The 24,003-nt window shown below is 52.1% G+C and overlaps 1 protein-coding gene across 4 annotated transcripts in view; it reads right to left on the bottom strand.

The window, feature by feature from the left end:
- The window catches only part of AGAP3 (ArfGAP with GTPase domain, ankyrin repeat and PH domain 3), a 238,193-nt gene that overhangs the window by 52,033 nt on the left and 162,157 nt on the right, over positions 1-24,003 (bottom strand). For all 4 annotated transcript variants that reach the window (XM_043541881.1, XM_037891515.2, XM_037891514.2 and 1 more), the window contains exon 11: positions 23,404-23,572. In XM_043541881.1, the coding sequence (XP_043397816.1) occupies positions 23,404-23,572 (169 nt within the window). The remainder of the gene's footprint in view (positions 1-23,403; positions 23,573-24,003) is intronic.

Here is a 24,003-nt window from a genome sequence, read left to right as displayed (position 1 = left end):
AGGGAGAGAGCGCCCGGGCACACACAGCCGGGCACGCAGCACCCACGGGGACGGGAACTCGACCGGAGGGAGAGCGCGCCCGGGCACACACAGCCGGGCACGCAGCACCCACGGGGACGGGAACTCGACCGGAGGGAGAGAGCGCCCGGGCACACACAGCCGGGCACGCAGCACCCACGGGGACGGGAACTCGACCGGAGGGAGAGAGCGCCCGGGCACACACAGCCTGGCACGCAGCACCCACGGGGACGGGAACTCGACCGGAGGGAGAGAGCGCCCGGGCACACACAGCCGGGCACGCAGCACCCACGGGGACGGGAACTCGACCGGAGGGAGAGAGTGCACAGCACAGACAGCCGGGCATGGAGTACCCATGGGGATGGTTACTTGACTCAAAGGAGAAGGGATTTCCTCCAAGTCACACAGGGTGTCAGTGGCACGGCTGGACACAGAACCAAGGTCCCTGCTCTAACTATTAGACCATCCTTCCGCAGAGATGGGAGCTTACCAGGAAAGCACCAAGGCCCGTCCCAATTGTCCCTGGTGCAGGGGGACTGGAGCCTGGCTCTGCCCAGAGTACGGGGCTACCGTCCTCTCTCGCTCATGTGCCAGCCCAGCCACTCCTCTATTTATCCCCCGCGGAGCAGACAGAAGAGAGCTGGAGGAAGCCCTACCCCAGCCTAGCCCCTCGCTCTGCCGTCAACGCGCTCTCGTGTTCAAACCCTCTATCCCCGTCAGGCAGAGGGGGAGTGAGTCTGGGTCCCCCACACCCAAGGCGAGTACTCTCACCACTGGGCTAGAAGGTATACGGAGGACTCCTCCTCTCCTCCCCCTGTTTGTGTGTAGACATGTCCCGCTCACAGGAGGGCTCTGCATTGTGGAGCCATAGGCGCCTGTCCCTGGGAGAAAGGCAGGATTAGTGCCCCACTTGGTCGGCATCTCCCCTCGGTTAGCTTGGGCCATCCCCCCCGCGTGCTGGCTCACATTCATAGACACCCATTTCTCCCCATTCACTGTACAGGGAGCCTTGGCACCGAACTCAGGCTTCATGGATCCCGGTGCAATTCCTAGGCTGCCATGTTGAGTGTTGCAACACCGAAGTCCCTCTGTAGATCTGGTCTCTTGGCCTCCTTCTGAATCTCTAGAACTTGGCTAACAGCAGCTCCCTCCCTCCCAGTGAGGTTGTGAAAATAAACTCGTTAACGTTAGTGAAGCACCAACTTGGTGTGTAGGAAATAATGCATGCGGAGGATAAAAGTAAATATTGAATAGCTATCCATTCCGCGAGCATTGGCCACCCAGTGCCCTGAGGGAGGCCGGGACCTGTGGGAAAAACAGAGTATGATCACGGCCTTAAAGACTGCCTCATACACAGATGTCCAAGGAGCTGAATTAAAGTTGCAAGATCAGCTTCAATTCTCACATTTCCTGATTTTTCCGTGCTTGACTTTGCAACCTTGGAAGCTACGTGTAGGAAATGCTCTGTCGTTACTATTCCAAATGCAGCAGCTCCTAACACTCAGTCCAACTAGACCCTGTTACAGAGACAGAACCCACTGGGCTGTGTCACTCACCTAAGTCCTAATCAACTGAACGAGGGCTGAAACCAACTCTCTTTGCCCAGCAAACAAGTGAAAGCCTTTACACTGAATTGTGTATAATAGTTCCTGCTCCTCCCTGACTGCACATGCACTCACCACTGACCGCTAGTTAAACGCAAGCTGCAGCCATGATCCCACAACCCAATCAGCCCCTATAAATCTCTGGGAGGCAGGAGCAGCCTCCCACTCTGGAACTGAGATGGGAGAGTCCCTGTCTCCGGGGCTCCGGGAAGATGACATGCTCAGCTCTGAGCACCTTGTTATCAGGGAGATGCTGAAGAACAGGAAGGAATTGCAAGAAGAGCTATCACCAGAGCCAGCCGGGGTCAAATTCAGCGGACATAGTGGAAGAGCAAGACCCGTCTGCCTCAGCTCAGTGACACCGGAGGTGGGGGGAGGAAGGGGCTGGCAGCCAGGAGGGCAGAAACACGCAGGAATGCAGAAAGGAAACTGCCAGTGGGCTCTCAGGACGTACCTCCTGATGGGGAGCGGCACTGGTACAGTGTTGGAGCCCCCCTGGGCAACGCATCACGTGCCATCAATAGCAACCAGGGGCTTCCGCAAAAGCTGTCCAGCCAGTCACCAATACGTGCCCCTGCTGGTGAAGGGCCAGGGGCAGAACAGGGTCCTCTATGGTGTTGGGCCAGCCGGGGAGGAGGGGGTCCCCTTTGACAGTCAGCTGGGTGGGGGGGAATGGGTCAACCCTGGTTCTTAAAGCAGGCTCCCCCATTTCACATGTGAGGTTGGGGACAGGTAAGAGAGGAGGCAGATCTCCCACAGCTGGTGCAGCAGGACAGGAGAGGAACACGGCTCTGGGATTCTGGCTGCGAACAAGCAGACAGGCTCCAGCAGGGAGAGAGATGGGCCGCAGGACTCCCACGCAGTGCAGCAGGACAGGAGGGGAACACGGCTCTGGGATTCTGGCTGCGAACACGCAGACAGGCTCCAGCAGGGACAGAGATGGGCCGCAGGACTCCCATGCAGTGCAGCAGGACAGGAGGGGAACACGGCTCTGGGATTCTGGCTGCGAACACGCAGACAGGCTCCAGCAGGGACAGAGATGGGCCGCAGGACTCCCATGCAGTGCAGCAGGACAGGAGGGGAACACGGCTCTGGGATTCTGGCTGCGAACACGCAGACAGGCTCCAGCAGGGAGAGAGATGGGCCGCAGGACTCCCATGCAGTGCGGCAGGACAGGAGGGGAACACGGCTCTGGGATTCTGGCTGCGAACACGCAGACAGGCTCCGGCAGGGAGAGAGATGGGCCGCAGGACTCCCAGGCAGTGCGGCAGGACAGGAGGGGAACACGGCTCTGGGATTCTGGCTGCGAACACGCAGACAGGCTCCAGCAGGGACAGAGATGGGCCGCAGGACTCCCACGCAGTGCAGCAGGACAGGAGGGGAACACGGCTCTGGGATTCTGGCTGCGAACACGCAGACAGGCTCCAGCAGGGACAGAGATGGGCCGCAGGACTCCCACGCAGTGCAGCAGGACAGGAGGGGAACACGGCTCTGGGATTCTGGCTGCGAACACGCAGACAGGCTCCAGCAGGGACAGAGATGGGCCGCAGGACTCCCACGCAGTGCAGCAGGACAGGAGGGGAACACGGCTCTGGGATTCTGGCTGCGAACACGCAGACAGGCTCCAGCAGGGAGAGAGATGGGCCGCAGGACTCCCACGCAGTGCAGCAGGACAGGAGGGGAACACGGCTCTGGGATTCTGGCTGCGAACACGCAGACAGGCTCCGGCAGGGACAGAGATGGGCCGCAGGACTCCCACGCAGTGCAGCAGCTGCAGCGTCGTTCTGCCTCCCCATGCACCGCTGGAGCTGCCAGTGGTGGTGCTGCCTTTCCGGGGGCTGGCTGGGGGCCAGCAGCACTGCCCCTGCGAGCAGCCTTCGGTCCCTTCCAGCTTCGGAGAGGGCCAGCGTTCGAGGGGGCAGAGCCGCCGTAGCACGTGAGGGCAGGCCTGTGAAACTATGTTTTGCAGGCCCCAGGAAATTGATTCCCGTGCACCATGCCCACCCCACTCCGCATGCACAGGCTGCCCAAGGCCTGTGGGGAAATCAGCAAGAGCACGTTTTGGTACACCCCAGAGGCCACTGACTAGCTTTACCAGTTCAAAGTGGGGGAGAGGGAAAGGGGGAAATCTCTTTAGGCTCCCCTGACCTTTCTGGTGCAGAAGGGAAGCCACGCTCCTTGCTCCTCCGAGCCCTGCCAGTCTGTTACACTCTTCAGAGCTGCTCCCAAGGGAACAGGCTAGTCAGACTGGTTCTCTTGCTGAAAGCTGAGTTGCCCTTGCATGGAGCCCAAATGTGGTTGTGTTCGCAGGGGCTAACATGGACCCACTCTGGGCCTGGAGAACCGGCTGCACTGGCTGGGATCAGTGGAGGCGTGTGGCAAGAGCTAATGGGTCTTTTCTCAGCAATGTCCTGTGCCACCCGGCCTCATGGCGCACTTTCTGCCACTTCTTCTTCCCTCAATGTCCTTGTCCCCCACAGCGAGCAGCAGCGTGCCGGGGAAACAGGTTTTCCCTTTTCTTTGTTAATTCTCCCCTCATTACATTTGAAATTCCACAATCAGTGTGCACTGTAATTGTCGAATTTGATGCTAATGATTAATGAATTAAACATGGATCCATCAATTAGTCCTCGGAGAATAATTCTGCATAAAGCAGCGGATAATGTAATTACAGTAACAAAGATAATGAGATGTTAACATCGAGGGAGCCCGACGTGACATGATCACAGCAGGCTCAGCAACCCCGGCCTGGGGGAGCCAATCCCTCACTTGGCAGAGACGGAGCCGCAGGGGCAGCGCACACGCCCTGCCCAGAGGGGGAAGGGCCAGGTGGTCCCTTCAGGGACCAGAGGCCAGGCAGTGGAACGGCCAGGCGGGCTACCCCCCACTTGCACTGGTACACACGTGCCCCAGACAGTGCATTCCGGAGGTGACAATGAAACGTGCCGATAGGGCTGCTCCCAAGCACTGCTCCTGCCTGCTCAGGCTGCCAGGGCCGCCCCCCAGCGCTGCTTCTGCCCGCTCAGACTCCCAGGGCCACCCCCCCTCCTGCCACTGCTCCCAGGGCCACCCCTCCCCGCCCACCCAGCACTGCTCCAGCCTGCTCAGGCTGCCAGGGCTGCCCCCCGCCGCACTGCTCCCACCTGCTTGTCTGAGACGCCCAGCCCTGACATTCCCCAGGCCCTGCTGAAAACATACCCTCACCACAACCCTCCAACTCCAGATTCAACTGCCAGGGCCCAGAGGAGAGGCAAGGCCTGCCCAGCGCCCCCGGCCAAAGGCCAGCTGCTAGTCGCGTGGCAGGGAGCAGCCCCTGCGCAGGTGGGAGTGGCTCCCTGTCTCTGCAGAGTGAGCTACGGGCCCTCCCCATTCCAATGGGCTAGGCACACCGGGCCCCAGCTCACAGCCTAACCCTGCTTCTGGAGGCAGGCACGCAGGTGAGTGGGCTCCCCAACGCCGCCCCCCCCCCCCCCCACTAGAAGAAATACTGCAGAGGGCAGGCAAGAAGAGCTCATACTACAGGAGACCATCCAGTTCCTCCCCTGGGGGCTGGGCTTGTCAAGCCTAGAGTCTGTTCTCCAGTTTATGTGACCACAGTGCCTACGCTCCCCTGGGAGAGGATTCCCCAGCAGCAGCCATCTCCTGGCCAGGCACCTGCCCTGAGATTCAGCCTCAGTCTCCTCTCTGCTGATAAACCCCCTCCTCCTAGCATCCCATCCATAGGCACCTACTGCGTGGAGCCCTGGAGCAGCCATGAGGAAAAATTGGTGGTCCTGCCCTGCCCCCCCATCCCAGCTCACCGCCGCCTCCACCTCCTCCCCCGAGCGTGCTGCGTCCCCGCTTCTCCCCCTAGCTCCCAGCGCTTCCCGCTGTTTCAGGGCAGCAAGCGCTGGGAGGGAGAGGGGAGGAGGGGGAACACGGCGCATTCTGGGAAGAGGCGGGGCCGGGGCAGGGATTTGGGGAAGGAGTCCAATAGGGGCAGGGAGGGGGCGGAGTTGGGGGGGACTTTGGGGAAGGGGCAGGGGTGGAGTTGGGGTGGGGCCGGGTCGAGCACCCACCAGCGCTGGGAAAAGTTGGCGCCTGTTGTCCCACCATTCACAATCCCCATTAGGGACTTACAGCCCCCAGGAGTTTGCAGATCCTGCGGCTTAGTCATTGCTGAGCTAAGCCAGAGAAACCTCACCCTCTGACTCTTCCTGACCTCAACCTCTCTGGCTCCCTGGGCATTTGCATTATTCTGGTTATAGATTTGTAAATTTTAAAGTCAGAAGGGACCCTTCTGACCATCCTGCATGACAAAGGACAGAGACTATCACCCCATGATAACTTCTGCATGAGCTTTGCAATGGCCTTCACGGCTGAGGATGTGAGGGAGATTCCCAAACCTGAGCCGTTCTTTTTAGGTGACAAATCTGAGGAACTGTCCAAATAAAACAAATTAAAACAAATAAAAGGAAGTTCTTCTTCACTCAGAGCACAGTCAACCTGTGGAACTCCTTGCCTGAGGAGGTTGTGAAGGCTAGGACTATAACAGGGTTTAAAAGAGAACTAGATAAATTCATGGAGGTTAAGTCCATTAATGGCTATTAGCCAGGATGGGTAAGTAATGGTGTCCCTAGCCTCTGTTTGTCAATGGTTGGAGATGGATGGCAGAAGAGAGATCACTAGATCATTACCTGTTAGGTTCACTTCCTCTGGGACATCTGGTATTGGCCACTGTTGGTAGACAAGATACTGGGCTCGATGGACCTTTCATCTGACCCAGTATGGCCGTTCTTATGTTCTTATTAGAGGAGGTTTTGGAACAAATTGATAAATTAAACAGCAATAAGTCACCAGAACCAGATGGTATCACCTGGGAGTTCTCAAGGAGCTCAAACATGGAATTGCAGAAATACTAACTGTGGTATGTAACCTATCAATCATAGAATATCAGGGTTGGAAGGGACCTCAGGAGGTCATCTAGTCCAACCCCCTGCTCAAAGCAGGACCAAACCCCAACTAAATCATCCCAGCCAGGGCTTTGTCAAGCCTGACCTTAAAAACCTCTAAGGAAGGAGATTCCACCACCTGCCTAGGTAACGCATTCCAGTGTTTCACCACCCTCCTAGTGAACTAGTGTTTCCCTCACATCCAACCTGAACCTCCCCCACGATAGACGCCAACTTTTCCCAGCGTCGGTGAGTGGTCGCCCTCGGCCCCACCCTGACTCCACCCCTGTCCCGCCCCACTCCAACCCCTTCCCCAAAGTCTCCGCCCCCTCCCTGCCCCTATTGGACTCCTTCCCCAAATCCCCGCCCCGGCCCCGCCTCTTCCCGGAGTGCGCCGCGTTCCCCCTCCTCCACCCTCCCTCCTAGAGGTTGCTGCTGCGAAACTGCTGTTTCGCGGCTGCCAGCGCTGGGAGCTAGGGGGAGAAGCGGGGACGCGGTGTGCTCGGGGGAGGGGACCTGGGCCGGGGAGCCGCCGGTGGGTGCTTCAGCCCCGAAGCACCCACGGAGTCAGCGCCAATATCCCCCACTGTAGCCTCAGAGAAGCATCTGGTCAGCTTCTTGAGAAGGGACTATTCTCAGTAAGGGCCCAATCAAGAAACACTTAATGCACAATGGACTTTGGGAGACGCCAATCCACATCTGAGCTTTCCTGGGAACCTTCAAACTAACATGTAAACAATGGCGTCCGCCTGCAAACTGAGTCATGCATGGACATGTGACTTGCCCATGTGACTCCAGGCTCCATCTTGCTGCTGTGATCTTCCACAGTAAGAACGGAGGGGTGTCCTTCTGCATGGAGAGGATATAAAAGGCCCTGGAAAACCCCCACATCTTGTCTTCAATCCTGCTTCTTACGTCTGGAGGAACCTTGCTACAAACTGAAGCTCTGAACCAAGGACTGAATGACCCATCCCAGTTGTGGATGAACTCCTGAGACTTGATTTGAACCTGCAGTTTATTCCATCACTGCTACACGCCTGAACCACGAACTTTGCCATTACTGTATGTAATTGATAAACCTTTAGATTTTAGATTCTAAAAGATTGGCAACAGCGGGATTTGTGGGTAAGACCTGACTTGTATGACTTCTGTATGAGGAGAGATTAATAAGACTGGGACTTTTCACTTGGAAAAGAGGCAACTAAGGGGGGATATGATAGAGGTCTATAAAATCATGACTGGGTGGAGAAAGTAAATAAGGAAGTGTTATTTACTCCTTCTCATAACACAAGAACAAGGGGCCACCAAATGAAATTAATAGGTAGCAAGTTTAAAACAAACACAAGAAAGTATTTTTTCATGCAACGCACTGTCAATCTCTGGAACTCCTTGCCAGAGCGTGTTGTGAAGGCCAATACTATAACGGGGTTCAAAAGGGAGCTAGATAGATTCATGGAAGATAATTTCATCAATGGCTATTAGCCAGGATGGGCAGGAATGGTGTCCCTAGCCTCTGTTTGCCAGAAGCTGGGATTGGGTGACAGGGCATGGATCACTTGATGATAACCGGTCTGTTCATTCCCTTTGGGGCACCTGTCATTGGCCACTGTCAGAGGGCAGAATACTGGGCTTGATGGACCTTTGGTCTGACCCAATATGGCGGTTCTTATGTATATTGACCTGGGTCTGGGGCTTGGTCCTTTGGGATCGAGAGAACCTTTTTTCTTTTACTGGGGTGTTGGTTTTCATAACCATTTGTCCTCATAACGAGTGGCCCTGGTGGGGATACTGGGAAACTGGAGCGTCTAAGGGAATTGCTTGTGTGACTTCTGGTTAGCCAGTGGGGTAAAACCGAAGTCATCTCCGTTTGGCTGGTTTGGTTTGCCTTGGTTTGCAAAGGAACCCAGCCTTGGGCTGTAACTGCCCTGCTCTAAGCAATGTGTCCTGAATTGGTACTCTCAGAAGTGTCCCACCAAAGGCAGCATCATTACAAGGTCAGTATAACCATGCTGCTCAGGGGTGTGAAAAATCCACACCCCTGAGTGATGCAGCTAATCACACCTAGAGCGATGCAGGACCTAACCCCTGGTTTAGTGTGAGGTTGACAGGAGAATTCTCCCGTTGAGCCAGCTTCCGCCTCTTGGGGAGGTGGACTAGCTACGCTGCGAGGAGAACCCCTCCCATTGGCATAGGTAGTATCACCAGTGAAGCATTACAGTGGTGCAGCTTTGTCGCTGTAGTTGCTTATGTGTAGAAACGCCCATAGATGAACGCAATATGTTGGGGCAGAGTCAACACGGCTTTTGTAAAGGGAAATCTTGCTTCGCCAACCTACTAGAATTCTTTGATGGGGGTGCAGTCGATATAGTGTACTTAGATTTTCAGAAAGCCTTTGACAAGGTCCCTCACCAAAGGCTCTTAAGCAAAGTAAGCAGTCATGGGATAAGAGGGAAGGTCCTCTCCTGGATCGGTAACTGGTTAAAAGATAGGAAACAAAGGGTAGGAATAAATGATCAGTTTTCAGAATGGAGAGAGGTAAATAGTGGTATCTCCAGGGGTCTGTACTGGGCATTCAACATATTCATAAATGATCTGGAAAATGGGGTAAACAGTGAGGTAGCAAAGTTTGCAGATGATCCAAAATTATTCAAGATAGTTAAGTCCCAGGCAGACTGTGAAGAATTACAAAGGGATCTCACAAAACTGGGTGACTGGGCAACAAAATGGCAGACAAAATTCAATGTTGATAAATGCCAAGTAACGCACATTGGAAAACATAATCCCAACTATCCATACAAAATGATGGGGTCTAAATTAGCTGTTACCACTGAAGAAAGAGATCTTGGAGTCACTGTGGATAGTTCTCTGAAAACATCCACTCAATGTGCAGCGGGAGTCAAAAAAGTGAACAGAATGTTGGGAATCATTAAGAAAGGGAGAGATAATCAGACAGAAAATATTGTATTACCTCTGTATAAATCCATGGTACACCCACACCTTGAGTACTGTGTGCAGATCTGGTCACCCCATCTCAGAAAAGATATATTGGATTGAAAAAGTATGAAGAAGGGCAATGAAAATGATGAGGGGTATGGAACGGTTTCTGTGTGAGGAGAGATTAATAAGACTGGGACTGTTCATCTTGGAAAAGGGACGACTAAGGGGAGATTGACAGAAGTCTATAAAATCATGAAAAGTGTGGAGGAAGTGTTATTTACCCCTACACATAACACAAGAACCGGGGTCACCCAATTAAATTAATAGGCAGCCGGTTTAAAACAAACATAAGGAAGTTCTTCTTCACAGAACGCCATCAACCTGTGGAACTTGCTGCCAGGAGATGTTATGAAGGGAAAGTTATAACTGAGTTCCAAAAAAGAACTAGAGCAGTTCCTGGAGAATAGGTTCTTCAGTGGCTATTAACCAAGATGGTCAGGGCTGTAGCCCCATGCTCTGGTTGTGTTGAAACTCTGACTGCCAGAAGCTGGGGTTGGATGACAGGGACAGATCACTCAATAAGTTGCTCTGTTCTGTTCATACTCTCTGAAGCATCTGGCACTTGACCACTGTTTGAGACAGGATACTGGACTAGATGGCCCATTGGTCTGAACCAGTATGGCTGTTCTTATGTATGTATGTTCTCAATAAACTAAATTTGGCTTCTTTTAGGGGTCACCCAATGAAATTAATAGGCAGCAGGTTTAAAACAAACAAAAGGAAGTATTTCTTCATACAATGCACAGTCAGCCTATGGAACTCCTTGCCAGGGGATGTTGTGAAGGCCAAGACTACAGTATGGTTCAAAAAAGAACCAGATAAGTTCATGGAGGATAGGTCCATCAACAGCTATTAGCCAGGATGGACAGGGATGGTGCCCCTAACCTCTGTTTGCCAGAAGCTGGGAATGGGTGACAGGGGATGGATCACTTGATGATGACCTGTTCTGTTCATTCCCTCTGGGGCACCTGGCATTGGATACTGGGCTAGATGGACCTTTGGTCTGACCCAGTATGGCTGTTCTTATGTTCTTTAGTCTCTCACTGTCAGGTAGGTTTTCCACACCTCAGGTCATTCTTGTGGTGTTTTCTTTTTGCAGAAGTCTTTCCAATTCCTCATCATCCTATTAAAGGATGGACACAATATCCAGTAATGATCCCATTAAAGCCGTATACGGAGGTATACATTACGTAGCTCATCATTCACTTGTTCAATTTTCAAACAAGCCCCTTTCTGTTTTCTCTCATGCTGCCACTCATGCTTGGGAGGAGCTCCGGTAAACAGCCACGAAGTCACCTCATGCAAATCCCTTCTTACAAATTTCCTTTTCCTTTATGTCTACAAAAAATTTGACAACAGCTGGGCTGCTGGTGCGCTGAGACCATTCCATTCAATCCGCCCAATATACAGTAGAACCTCAGAGTTACGAACTCCTTGGGAATGGAGGCTGTTTGTAACTCTGAAACATTTGTAACTCTGAACAAAACGTTATGGTTCTTTCAAAAGTTTACAACTGAACGTTGGCTTAATAGAACTTTGAAACTTTACTATGTAGAAGACAAATGCTGCTTTTAACCATTTTAATGCCAATGAAACGAGCACAGGAACAGTTTCCTTACCTTGTCAATTTTTTTTAAACTTTCCCTTTATTTTTTTAGTAGTTTATGTTTCACGCAGTGCGGTACTGTATTTGCTTTCGTGTGTCCCTCTCTGCTGCTGCCTGATTGCGTACTTCTGGTTCCAAATGAGGTGTGTGGTTGACTGGTCAATTTGTATCCCTGGTGTTTGTAACTCTGAGGTTCTACTGTAGGTCTCGCTGCTCCCTTGTGGTCCCCATCTGCCTCTCTGTAGCCAGCTATTGTCTCTTGTCGTATGCTTGGATTGGAATCCCTTTGGGCAGGGACTGGCTTTGTTCTGTGCTTGTATAGAGCCTCACATAATGGGGGCCTGGCCCACGACTGGAGCTACAAGGTGCGGCCACAATACAAAGAAATGCATAATAATTAAAAGTACTATCACCTCCCTGCTCCTATTCATGGTTCTCCGTTTATATCCATGGATTCAACTAGCCCTTAGCTACAGCATCGCACTGGGGGCTCATCTTCAGCTGCTTTCCACATGAGCCTGAAGCCCTTCTCAGAGTTGCTTGTCTCCAAAGTAGTCTCCCATCCTCTACGCGTGACCTGCATTCTTGGCTCTCAAGACCTATGACCTTCTGCTCTAAACTCCTTACAGTTGTTCAGTATCTTGCTGGGATTTGCTGGATTCTGCGACCAGTGAGGAAATGGGGTTCTGTGCTGGGGTAGGGCGGGCAGGGTCTGGGTCACTGGGAGGCAGGGCTGGGATTCTAGGGTGGGGAACGTCCTGCCCTACCCAGGTAAAATTCCCTTTTTGTCCAGTTTGCACGTCCAGTAGAAGCTGCCTCTCCCAGGAGCCTGGCACCTACCTCTGCCCCTCATGTCAGGAGCAAGAAGAAGTGGCAAGCTGGGGGCTGAGAGGGGAACCAGGCTCTGAGAAGTGCAGGGGCAGGACCAGAAAGGTGTTGGCCTGCTGGTTGGGGGTGGAGCTGTGCTCTCACAATTGGCTCCCATGTGTGGAGAGAAACAGGCTCAGGCTGAGGAGAGGTGCTGGAAACAAGCTTCCTCCATCAGTGCGCAGCAACATGCTCTCAGCCAGTTCAAAGACACATGGCAGTAGCAGCTCCTCCTGCAGCCAGTGAAATCTGAAATACGATCTCAGACCCAGGACTTCCACTGCACACCCCACTGCTGCAGTCGCCGGCCCAAACACAGCTCTGCCTCCCCGGCACCACTGCACGCCCCACTGCACACCCCACAGCTGCAGTCTCCCGTCCAAACACAGCTCTGCCTGCCTGGCACCACTGCACACCCCACTGCTGCAGTCCCCCGTCCAAACACAGCTCTGCCTGCCCGGCACCACTGCACACCCCACTGCTGCAGTCCCCCGTGCAAACACAGCTCTGCCTGCCCGGCACCACTGCACACCCCACTGCACACTCCACTGCTGCAGTCCCCCGTCCAAACACAGCTCTGCCTGCCCGGCACCACTGCACACCCCACTGCTGCAGTCCCCTGTCCAAACACAGCTCTGCCTGCCCGGCACCACTGCACACCCCACTGCACACCCCACAGCTGCAGTCCCCCGTCCAAACACAGCTCTGCCTGCCCGGCACCACTGCACACCCCACTGCTGCAGTCCCCCGTCCAAACACAGCTCTGCCTGCCCGGCACCACTGCACACCCCACTGCTGCAGTCCCCCGTCCAAACACAGCTCTGCCTGCCCGGCACCACTGCACACCCCACAGCTGCAGTCGCCAGCCCAAACACAGCTCTGCCTGCCCGGCACCACTGCACACCCCACAGCTGCAGTCCCCCGTCCAAACACAGCTCTGCCTGCCCGGCACCATTGTCTCTGCTCAGTGCTGCTGACTGTTCATTTTGGGAGTGTTCACTTCATTTGGGCAACTCATGTGTTGTGTGCCCCTCGGGAGGCTTTGGGGGCCTGATTTTCCCACGTGCTGAGTACCTGCACTTCCAGCTGAAGTCAGCGGGAGCTGCCAGTGGGCAGCGCCTCTGAAAAGCAGGGCCTGGGTGCCTTAAGTTGTGAAGATTTGGTCCATTAATATTTGTTCTGTTATTTTCCGAGAGACGCGGGCAGTAACTACCAGGAAGACTTGTCTTTCCTTTCTCTAAAGACTGGCACCACATTTGCTTTTTCCCCCCCGGCCATCTCAGGACTTGTAAAGAATTACTGACTGTGGTTTAAGAAAGTTAATTAGGAATAAACTGTCAGTTTCCAATATGGCAAAAGGTTAACAGTGGGGATCCGCTAGGGTCCCTACTACGACCAATGTTATATATTAAAGATCTGGAAAAAGGGGTGAAGAGTGATGGGGCAAAATCCCAGAGAAAATAATTTTTTCCATTAGTCAAGGCTAGAAACGTTTGGGAATTTCAGAAGGACGAGCCAAGGAAGGGGAACGGGCAGCACACCAGGAGATGGCATTGCCCGGTGATCAGTGCAGGGTCATGCACACTGGAAGGAATCTTTTGCATTTATCGTACGCATTGCTGGGTTTTAAATTAGCAGAAGACAGACCTGGGTATCAATATGGAATGGTGAGTGGCACCTCTGAAAAATGACCAGTGCTTATTGTGCTAAGATAGGCTTGTCTTATGGCTATCTCATTCTTGAGATAATAGTAAAACTCGCAGCGAGACGGTAAATAAATAACACTAAAAATAGCCTAATGGTGTTATACATTTTTACTTACTATTTGTGTTCCCGCAGCGCCTCGGAGCCCCAGTCAGGGAGCAGGACCCCACTGTGCTGGGTGCTGCACAGACCCCACTGTGCTGGGTGCTGCACAGACACAGAACAAAGAGTGGGGCTCTGCCCCAAGGAGCTGACAATCTGAGTGTAAGACAAGGGACACCAGACGGAGGTGCACAAAGAAATGACACTGGCCAGCCTGAGGCACCAGCAGCCTCACCGTTACCAAGCTGTTTGCTGGCTTTGTGCCAAAGGAGACTTTGGAGTCCATAGTTTGATGGTGAGGCCTTCTCTGAGCCCTGGGACACACTGGTGATCCCAGCTCTCACAGGATACCACAGCACTGGGGAGGGGACAGAGACGAACAAAGAGAATTATTGGAGACCTGAGAAATTCAGCGCAGAAACTGAGCTCGGGCTGCCGAATAGCTTCCATTATAAGAGCGTGTTGTCAGTTGTTTATAACTTCGCCAGGCTTTCACGGTTTGGGCTGAAATTTTCCATGCCAGGGGATTGCTTCAGGTTGAATTTTACTGGCATGTTTCATCTAAAATGGATCCACCATTTCCGAGAACACAATCTATTTCCCCCAGTCTTGTAGGAAATGGCTGAACCGCTTGGAGCAGTGACTTGAAATGTGACGGGGAGGTGAGAAAGCCGCCCGGGTCGCAGGGAGATGCCTTTAGATGCATCTGTGAAAATTTGCCCAAATTTGAGAAAGTTATCACTCTGAAAAAAATCTCAGTTTACACATGCTCAGTAGAGACTTGGGAGTTTGGCAGCTACAGTCTCTGAATAGGTTTCAGAGTAGCAGCAGTGTTAGTCTGTATCCGCAAAAAGAAAAGGAGGACTTGTGGCACCTTAGAGACTAACAAATTTATTTAAGCATAAGCTTTCGTGAGCTACAGCTCACTTCATCGGATGCATGTAGTGGAAAATACAGTGGGGAGATTTTTATATACACAGAGAACATGAAACAAGGGGTGATACCAGAGTGATCAGGTAAGGTGAGCTATTACCAGCAGGAGAGCGGGTTGGGGGCGGGAAATAGATATGTGGACACAGTTGGCAACGGGCTTTGTTGTTGTTGCAAGGATAACCCAGGAACCTATCCTTGCAACAAAGCCCGTTGCCAACTGTGCCCACATATCTATTCAGGGGACACCATCACAGGGCCTAATCACATCAGCCACACTATCAGAGGCTCGTTATCACATCTACCAATGTGATATATGCCATCACGTGCCAGCAATGCCCCTCTGCCATGTACACTGGCCAAACTGGACAGTCTCTACGTAAAAGAATAAATGGACAAATCAGACATCAAGAACTATAACATTCAAAAACCAGTCGGAGAACACTTCAATCTCTCTGGTCACTCGATTACAGACCTAAGAGTGGCAATCCTTCAACAAAAAAAACTTCAAAAACAGACTCCAAGGAGAGACTGCTGAATTGGAATTAATTTGCAAACGGGATACAATTAACTTAGGCTTGAATAAAGACTGGGAGTGGATGGGTCATTACACAAAGTAAAACTATTCCCCCCTACCCCCCACACTGTTCCTCACACGTTCTTGTCAACTGCTGGAAATGGCCCACCTTGATTATCACTAAAAAAGGTTTTTTCCACCCCCGCTCTCCTGCTGGTAATAGCTCACCTTAACCGATCACTCTCGTTAGAGTGTGTATGGTAGCACCCATTGTTTCATGTTCTCTGTGTATTTAAATCTCCCCACTGTATTTTCCACTGCATGCATCCGATGAAGTGAGCTGTAGCTCACGAAAGCTTATGCTCAAATAAATTTGTTAGTCTCTGAATATTCCATCTGATCTCAGTGTGCTCGAGCCCCCGACACCTCCAACATGTGACGGGCCTGCGCATGCGCTGTCCTCCAGAGAGACCGAGCAAACTGCAGCCATGACTAAGTACCACTTCTCCTGCAATTGCTCCTCCAAGCTGCAGAAAGCCACTGTGGTGTTGGGCCCAGGAACAGAGCAGGGACCCTGTCCCCGTGCACTCAATGTCCCCACTGAGCCAGCAGCTCAGGGCGTGCGGAGATGAGCTGATGGAGATGTAGGAGGCCAGGAGCAGAGATGGGTTAGGAGGGGTGTAGGAGCACGGAGGCACCACAGGAGCAGAGGAGCAGAGAAGGGCAGACATAGGCAGGAGCAGAGAACGGAGCAGGAAAGGATCAGAGAGGGCGGACGTAGGCAGGAGCAGAGAACGGAGCAGGAGAAGATCAGAGAAGGGCGGACGTAGGCAGGAGCAGGGGACGGGGATAGAGAAGGGCAGAAGTAGGCAGGAGCAGGGGACGGGGATAGAGAAGGGCAGAAGTAGGCAGGAGCAGGGGACGGGGATGGAGAAGGGCAGAAGTAGGCAGGAGCGGGGGACGGGGACGGAGAGGAGCAGCATGGGGGACAAGGGAAGCTGCGTGGGGTCAGGGGTGTAGGAGCAGAAGGGGACAGAGAATTAACTGTTTATAAACACTAAACTTCTCTGCCCTACAGAACCTGGCATTTCACCTATTTCTTCTGTCTCTTAGCTTTCCTTTGGGGTCTAGTAAATAGCTGAGAAGTCACGGGCAAAGTGTGAGTCTTCTACCATTATCAGTTACTCTGTTACCTTGAGCAGCAGAGGACTGTGTTGTGGATCTAAAGGTCTGAACCCCGCTGACCATCCACACAGGGTTAACACAGTAACTTATGCACCCTCGCTTCACATCTTTAGTTAATGGACCTGCACTCTCCTTAGTCCCCATGTAAACAGCGACTGTGTGCTAGCTATCTGGCTGTAAGGCCCTACCCTGCTTCAGCAGCTTCCCTGCCGCCTAGCCATGAGCCCCTCCCATTCCCAGTTCACCAGGCCCCACCGCATCCGAGTCCACCCTAAGCACTTGTATTGTTTTGCTTGTTGTAGTCAAAGCTGGTTAAACTCGAGTTCCTCCCCCTGGGCACCCCTGCATGCACCATCCTGTCTCTTTGGGGTCCCACTGGCACAGCCAAATCTCTGGGTGAGGAACTGGCTCATTCTGGGTCTTGTCAGCACTTAACTAATAATGCCTTTGCCCAGCGAACTTGACAGTAAAGAATGTGACAACCTACCAGAGGCTGCACATCCAGGGAACGCCGGCAGCTAGAGCCGATTGGGCATTTTTTGACAAAATGGTTTTTCATGAAAAGTAACAATGTATAAAAACCAAATGTTTTTCTGGAAATGTATTGGTTCCAAATAAACTTTGTCAGGAAGGTTGTTTGGTCCAGGACGGACTTTGTGATCGAAACGAGAAAGAGAGAGAGACCCCAGACTAGCCAGTAGGGTGGAGAATTGTTCTCTCTGTCTGGCCCAATGAATATGTAATTGTTTATACAAAATGGAACAGCTCCAGCAGGAGGCTTTGAGAAGAAGAGACAGACACTCACTCTACAGCCCTATGCTCATTGCCAGGGATTGCTGAGTGCTGACAAGCCCCAGAACGAGCTAGTTCCTCACCCGGAGACCTGGCATTCACCTGGGAGATGGGAGACCCAGGTTCATGGCCCTACTCATCCTGATTCAGAGACGGGAAATGTTCCAAAGCTGGGACTTGTCTCCCACATCCCTGGTGAGTGACCTCGCTGCTGGGCAGTCTGCAGTGCACCTCTGTCCCTCCCTGACCCCCCTACCCCCCCAAATTTCTGAAAGGTCTCCATTTCATTCCAATGCAGGATCACCAGGAATTTCAAAACCCCACCATTTTTTGCAACACAGAATTCTTGTTTTCCAGCCAGTCCTACGCACCCACCATTACGCCCTCTTCCAGCCAGGCAGCTGAGCCTCCTCACAGGGTGCAGCTCTGCCCATCCCCAGAGGAACCCTCTCCTTCCTCCGCCTGCAGGAAGGCACCTTTAAAGTGGTTGTGTTACCGGACACGAAGGGGGGGCCTCAACTCCCCTCACCTCTGGCCCGACAGTTCCGCGAGCAGCAGCCGACCACCCTGGTCGTGTGCTGACCTGAGCTCTGCAGGGCAGCGACTCCCTCTCTGGAAATGCCCTAGCCATGGGAGCCCCTGCAGAGCCCAGCCCCAGCGCTGAGTAGCATCACCAGGCTCGCTGGACAGCTGCTCATGGCACTGTCAGTTCAGAGGCTGAGATGATTTAAGGCTCCCCTGGCTGGCAGTGAAGGGGGAACGAGGCAACAAGGACACACCTGGGGCAGATCTGAGAGGTAGCTCAGATGGTGGAGAGCTCAGAACTTTGTCAAATTCCCCCTGGTCTGACAGCTCCCAGGCTTCCCTTGAGGGCATGGTCTGGGGTATGTCTGAGCAAAACAGGTCAGCCTGTTTTCAGTTTCAAACCAAAAGTGAAAGAAAAGAAACCCCTTTTCTAACCTGCTCCAATCCCAGGGGTGGGGATTTGCCTTGTTCGTTGTAACCCTGTAAAGTATCACTGTCTGTGATGAATGCACAGACACAGGAAATGCAAACTGGGTGAGTTAACATGGGACAGCAACCCTCACTTTGGGAAATTCCTGACTCGATTGCTCACCCTTAATGCTTCATTAACGCAAGTTATCTGCATTTAATTAGATACTAAAAACAGTTAATAGACCTTATACTTGGCCTCAGCAATGGGCTTGTCCCTGGTTGCATTCTCTACTCTCTGTATCACTCCATACAAAACCCCGCAAACAAAACAGCATTAAAAGAACATTAGGGTTGCAAAGTCGAGCACGCAGAGGCTAGGAATGCACAGGCTGTCCTGTCACAAGCTCCAGCTTTGGGGGCCAACAAGCCTGCTCAGAGTGGAAGGAATGTTCAAGAGATTTTATCAGCAAGTTTCTAACAAGCTCTACTGAGCATGTGCAAATGCAGTTTGCAGGGGCTTATAACGCTGCCAAAACGGAACTAGGGTGATCAGATGTCCCGATTTTATAGGGACCCTCCCGGTTTTGGGGTCTTTTTCTTATTTAGGCTCCTATTACCCCCCACCCCCGTCCCGATTTTTCACATATGCTGTCTAGTCACCCTAATCTGAACAGATTTTCATGGGGATACAAAAGACATCTCTCTAACCCCAGGACTATTCCCTGGCTAAATTTCAAGTTCCTGTTCTACACCCTCAAGGTGCTGAAGCTCTTCAGCTGGAAAAAATTCTTCAACGTTGGCAAAGCTAATGGTGAATCATTTTTGCTTAAATGTTTAAAAATTCAGCCTCAGGCAGAGGCCCAACATGGAATATTTCAGTCCAAAGGGTTAAAGTTTGGCAAAGTTCTATGCAGCTGAAAATAGGAGCTTATAATGGAAAATGTTATTCCACCTTAACTAGAGGCATCTCTACCAGTTCTGACTATAAATTTTGACGGTCTATGTTCAGTTTTTTCCCCACAAAAGAATTGAGGGAAAGTCACCCATGAGTCAGTGTCCTGCAGTTTCTAAGGATTTATTGTTCTCTCCCCATTCCATCTGAGGAGTAGAGGTGGCCTGGTGCAGATATGTCTGACATTTCTCCATTACGCTTAGCCCTTCCCAATGGTTTCTCCCACAACCACTTCCTACCACTCCCCCACCCCCTGCCTGACGGGCAAGACCACCACCATCTCCTCCTTCACCTGTCAGAACATCCCCGAGAAACCAGCCCATGAAGCTTGCTGGGCTCAGGAGCCATGGGGGGTATTACTGGATATAAACGCTGTCCCTATTGTCCCTTGGGGATTGTCCCTGGAGCCATTGCCAGAGTACCTGAGTACCCAGATGTAGGGTGGGAGGGAGATTTTCTGCTTCTCTTCTTAGCTCCTGGGCAGGGGCTGTGTCTCCTCTTAATGTGAATGGCACGTGCGCACTGAGGGCACTAAGAGAGTACAAACAACAACAACGTCCCCAGTTTCCGTGCTCAGCCCATCCGGCCCCAGCAATGCCCTAGGTCAGAATCTCCTCTCAGCGACACCCAAATTCTCGTGGCTCCGTCTCCCAGGCTCCTTGCAAGCCTGGAGACAGGGTTCAGCATGTCAGAGTCAATCAGCCTTAATCTGTTTGAGAACTTCCCTCCAGCTCTTACTGAGAGAACCTGCTAGAGTCATGAAGTTCAGCAAGACCCTTGTAAACTTTTCATTGCTCCCACCCCAAACGTCTCTTAAAGGGACACCAATCAATGAAAATCCACTTGTCTGAAAATCTGGACTTGCTCTTGTCCCATAACTCTCCAGTCACTGCCACTGAGACTGACTATGGAAAAGCTTTCACATGCTTTACGCTCTCTTGCCTTTACGCATTTGCCAGCACTTTGTGCAGTCAGATAGTTCCGTCTGCCTGGCAGAATCGGTCAGTCACCGGGGCTCCTATGGCAACAGAGGGGAAACATTTTCTAAAACAGGAAAATGTAACTGTAAAGCCACAAAAATGTTAGGGGCCTGAGGGGCAAGTGTTTCAGCCCCATCCCGTCTCCAGAAGGGAAGCCAGACGGCCCTGCCCAAAAAGGGCGCTCATCTCAGCTCCGTGCAGACACAGGATTGCTGTGTAAAACACTGAGACAGGCTCCACCTAACGAAGAGAGGGAAGAGCATCTTCACAAGCAGGCTGGCTAACCTAGTGAGGAGGGCTTTAAACTAGGTTCAGCGGGTTATCTCAAGTGCCGATACACAAATGCACGAAGCCTGGGAAACAAGCAGGGAGAACTGGAGGTCCTGGCACAGTCAAGGAATTATGAGGTGATTGGAATAACAGAGACTTGGTAGGATAACTCACATGACTGGAGTACTGTCATGGATGGATATAAACTGTTCAGGAAGGACAGGCAGGGCAGAAAAGGTGGGGGAGTTGCATTGTATGTAAGAGAGCAGTATGACTGCTCAGAGCTCCGGTATGAAACTGCAGAAAAACCTGAGAGTCTCTGGATTAAGTTTAGAAGTGTGAGCACCAAGGGTGATGTTGTGGTGGGAGTCTGCTATAGACCACTGGACCAGGGGGATGAGGTGGACGAGGCTTTCTTCCAGCAACTCGCAGAAGCTACTAGATCGCACGCCCTGGTTCTCATGGGAGACTTCAATCACCCGGATATCTGCTGGGAGAGCAATACAGAGGTGCACAGACAATCCAGGAAGTTTTTGGAAACCGTAGGGGACAATTTCCTGGTGCAAGTGCTGGAGGAACCAACTAGGGGCAGAGCTCTTCTTGACCTGCTGCTCACAAACCAGGAAGAATTAGTAGGGGAAGCAAAAGTGGATGGGAACCTGGGAGGCAGTGACCATGAGATGGTCGAGTTCAGGATCCTGACACAGGGAAGAAAGGAGAGCAGCAGAATACGGACCCTGGACTTCAGAAAAGCAGACTTTGACTCCCTCAGGGAACTGATGGGCAAGATCCCCTGGGAGAATAACATGAGGGGGAAAGGAGTCCAGGAGAGCTGGCTTTATTTTAAAGAAGCCTTCTTGAGGTTACAGGGACAAACCCGATGTGTAGAAAGAATAGTAAATATGGCAGGCGACCAGTTTGGCTTAACAGTGAAATCCTTGCTGATCTTAAATACAAAAAAGAAGCTTACAAGAAGTGGAAGATTGGACAAATGACCAGGGATGAGTATAAAAATATTGCTCGGGAATGCAGGAGTGAAATCAGGAAGGCCAAATCACACCTGGAGTTGCAGCTTGCAAGAGATGTTGAGAGTAACAAGAAGGGTTTTTTCAGGTATGTTAGCAACAAGAAGAAAGTCAAGGAAAGTGTGGGCCCCTTACTGAAGGAGGGAGGCAACCTAGTGACAGAGGATGTGGAAAAAGCTAATGTACGCAATGCTTTTTTTCCCCTCTGTCTTCACGAACAAGGTCAGCTCCCAGACTGCTGCACTGGGCAGCACAGCATGGGGAGGAGGTGACCAGCCCTCTGTGGAGAAAGAAGTGGTTCAGGACTATTTAGAAATCTGGACGAGCACAAGTCCATGGGGCTGGATGTGCTGCAACCGAGAGTGCTAAAGGAGTTGGCGGATGTGATTGCAGAGCCGTTGGCCATTATCTTTGAAAACTCATGGTGATCGGGGGAGGTCCCGGACTACTGGAAAAAGGCTAATGTAGTGCCCATCTTTAAAAAAGGGAAGAAGGAGGATCCTGGGAACTACAGGCCAGTCAGCCTCACCTCAGTCCCTGGAAAAATCATGGAGCAGGTCCTCAAGGAATCAATTCTGAAGCACTGAGAGGAGAGGAAAGTGATCAGGAACAGTCAGCATGGATTCACCAAGGGCAAGTCATGCCTGACTAATCTAATTGCCTTCTATGACGAGATAACTGGTTCTGTGGATAAGGGGAAAGCAGTGGACGTGTTGTTCCTTGACTTTAGCAAAGCTTTTGAGACTGTCTCCCCCAGTATTCTTGCCAGCAAGTTAAAGAAGTATGGGCTGGATGAATGGACTATAAGGTGGAGAGAAGCTGGCTAGATTGTCGGGCTCAACGGGTAGTGATCAATGGCTCCACGTCTAGTTGGCAGCCGGTATCAAGTGGAGTGCCCCAAGGGTCGGTCCTGGGGCTGGTTTTGTTCAATATCTTCATTAATGATCTGGAGGATGGTGTGGATTGCACCCTCAGTAAGTTTGCAGATGACACTAAACTGGGAGGAGAGGTAGATACGCTGGAGGGTAGGGATAGGATACAGAGGGACCGAGACAAATTGGAGGATTGGGCCAAAAGAAACCTGATGAGGTTCAACAAGGACAAGTGCAGAGTCCTGCACTTAGGACGGAAGAATCCCATGCACCGCTACAGACTAGGGACCGAATGGCTAGGCAGCAGTTCTGCAGAAAAGGACCTAGGGGTTACAGTGGACGAGAAGTTGGATATGAGTCAACAGTGTGCCTTTGTTGCCAAGAAGGCCAATGGCATTTTGGGATGTATAAGTAGGGGCATTGCCAGCAGATCGAGGGATGTGATTGTTCCCCTCTATTCGACACTGGTGAGGCCTCATCTGGAGTACTGTGTCCAGTTTTGGGCCCACACTACAAGAAGGATGTGGAAAAATTGGAAAGAGTCCAGTGGAGGGCAACAAAAATGATTAGGGGGCTGGAACACATGACTTATGAGGAGAGGCTGAGGGAACTGGGATTGTTTAGTCTGCGGAAGAGAAGAACGAGGGGGGATTTATAGCTGCTTTCAACTACCTGAAAGGTGGTTCCAAAGAGGATGGATCTAGACTGTTCTCAGTGGTAGCTGATGACAGAACGAGGAGTAATGGTCTCAAGTTGCAGTGGGGGAGATTTAGGTTGGATATTAGGAAAAACTTTTTCACTAGGAGGGTGGTGAAACCCTGGAATGCGTTACCTAGGGAGGTGGTGGAATCTCCTTCCTTAGAAGTTTTTAAGGTCAGGCTTGACAAAGCCCTGGCTGGGATGATTTAGTTGGGGATTGGTCCTGCTCTGGGCAGGGAATTGGACTAGATGACCTCCCGAGGTCCCTTCCAACCCTGATATTCTATGATTCTATGACTGGTGAAAAGAGTGTGAGGAGCAGGAGACACCAGAACCACTCGTGCACTCTCTGCTTGTGACTTAGCTAAGAGCCCTGTAGCCGCTGAGCCTGGGCGAGTCCCTCCTCCTCTCCTTACCTGGGCCTCCTGGGAACTGCATGCTGCTCCGCTCCTTGGCAAGCCCGTTGGTTTTGGGGCTGGCGCTGGGGGCTGTTGCCGTCGTTGCCCTGGGGAGCCGCTTGCCCGGCACCTTCACTGTTGTTCTCAGCAGATCTATTTCCTTGCCATGGACGTTCTGCATGTAATCCTACAGGAGAGAGACAGTAGGTTCAGCGCAAGCCTCTCTGCCTCCCTCTGGTCACACACTCTGCCGGGCGGGATTGTCCCAGACAGTTGCAAGGTGCCCAACAAGCAACATGGAAGTGTTTCAGAGCTCTGGATTCACTTCCCCTATTACAGCTCAAACACCCCCAGGATCCTCTTGTGCTTCCCTGAGCTAACAGTGCAGCTGGCCTTGAGGTGAGAGGCTCCCTGTCCCGTTCCCAGGGCCAGCCATTGCCTGATGTGAATAATGCCATTCCTGAGCCAGCCAGCCCCCTCCCAACCTGGGGAAGGATTAGAACTCAGTGCCCACAGGCCAGGCCCCTTCGTCAGAGCCCAGGTAGTGATGCTGAGCTGCGGGAACAGCGGGCAGTCCCATTCCTTCCTTCCTTCCGTCTGTGGAACACAGAGCCGGAA

This window comes from Chelonia mydas, chromosome 2 (genome assembly GCF_015237465.2).
Source record: "Chelonia mydas isolate rCheMyd1 chromosome 2, rCheMyd1.pri.v2, whole genome shotgun sequence".
Classification (NCBI taxonomy): Eukaryota; Metazoa; Chordata; order Testudines; family Cheloniidae; genus Chelonia; species Chelonia mydas.
This window is presented reverse-complemented; position numbering and strand designations above follow the sequence as displayed.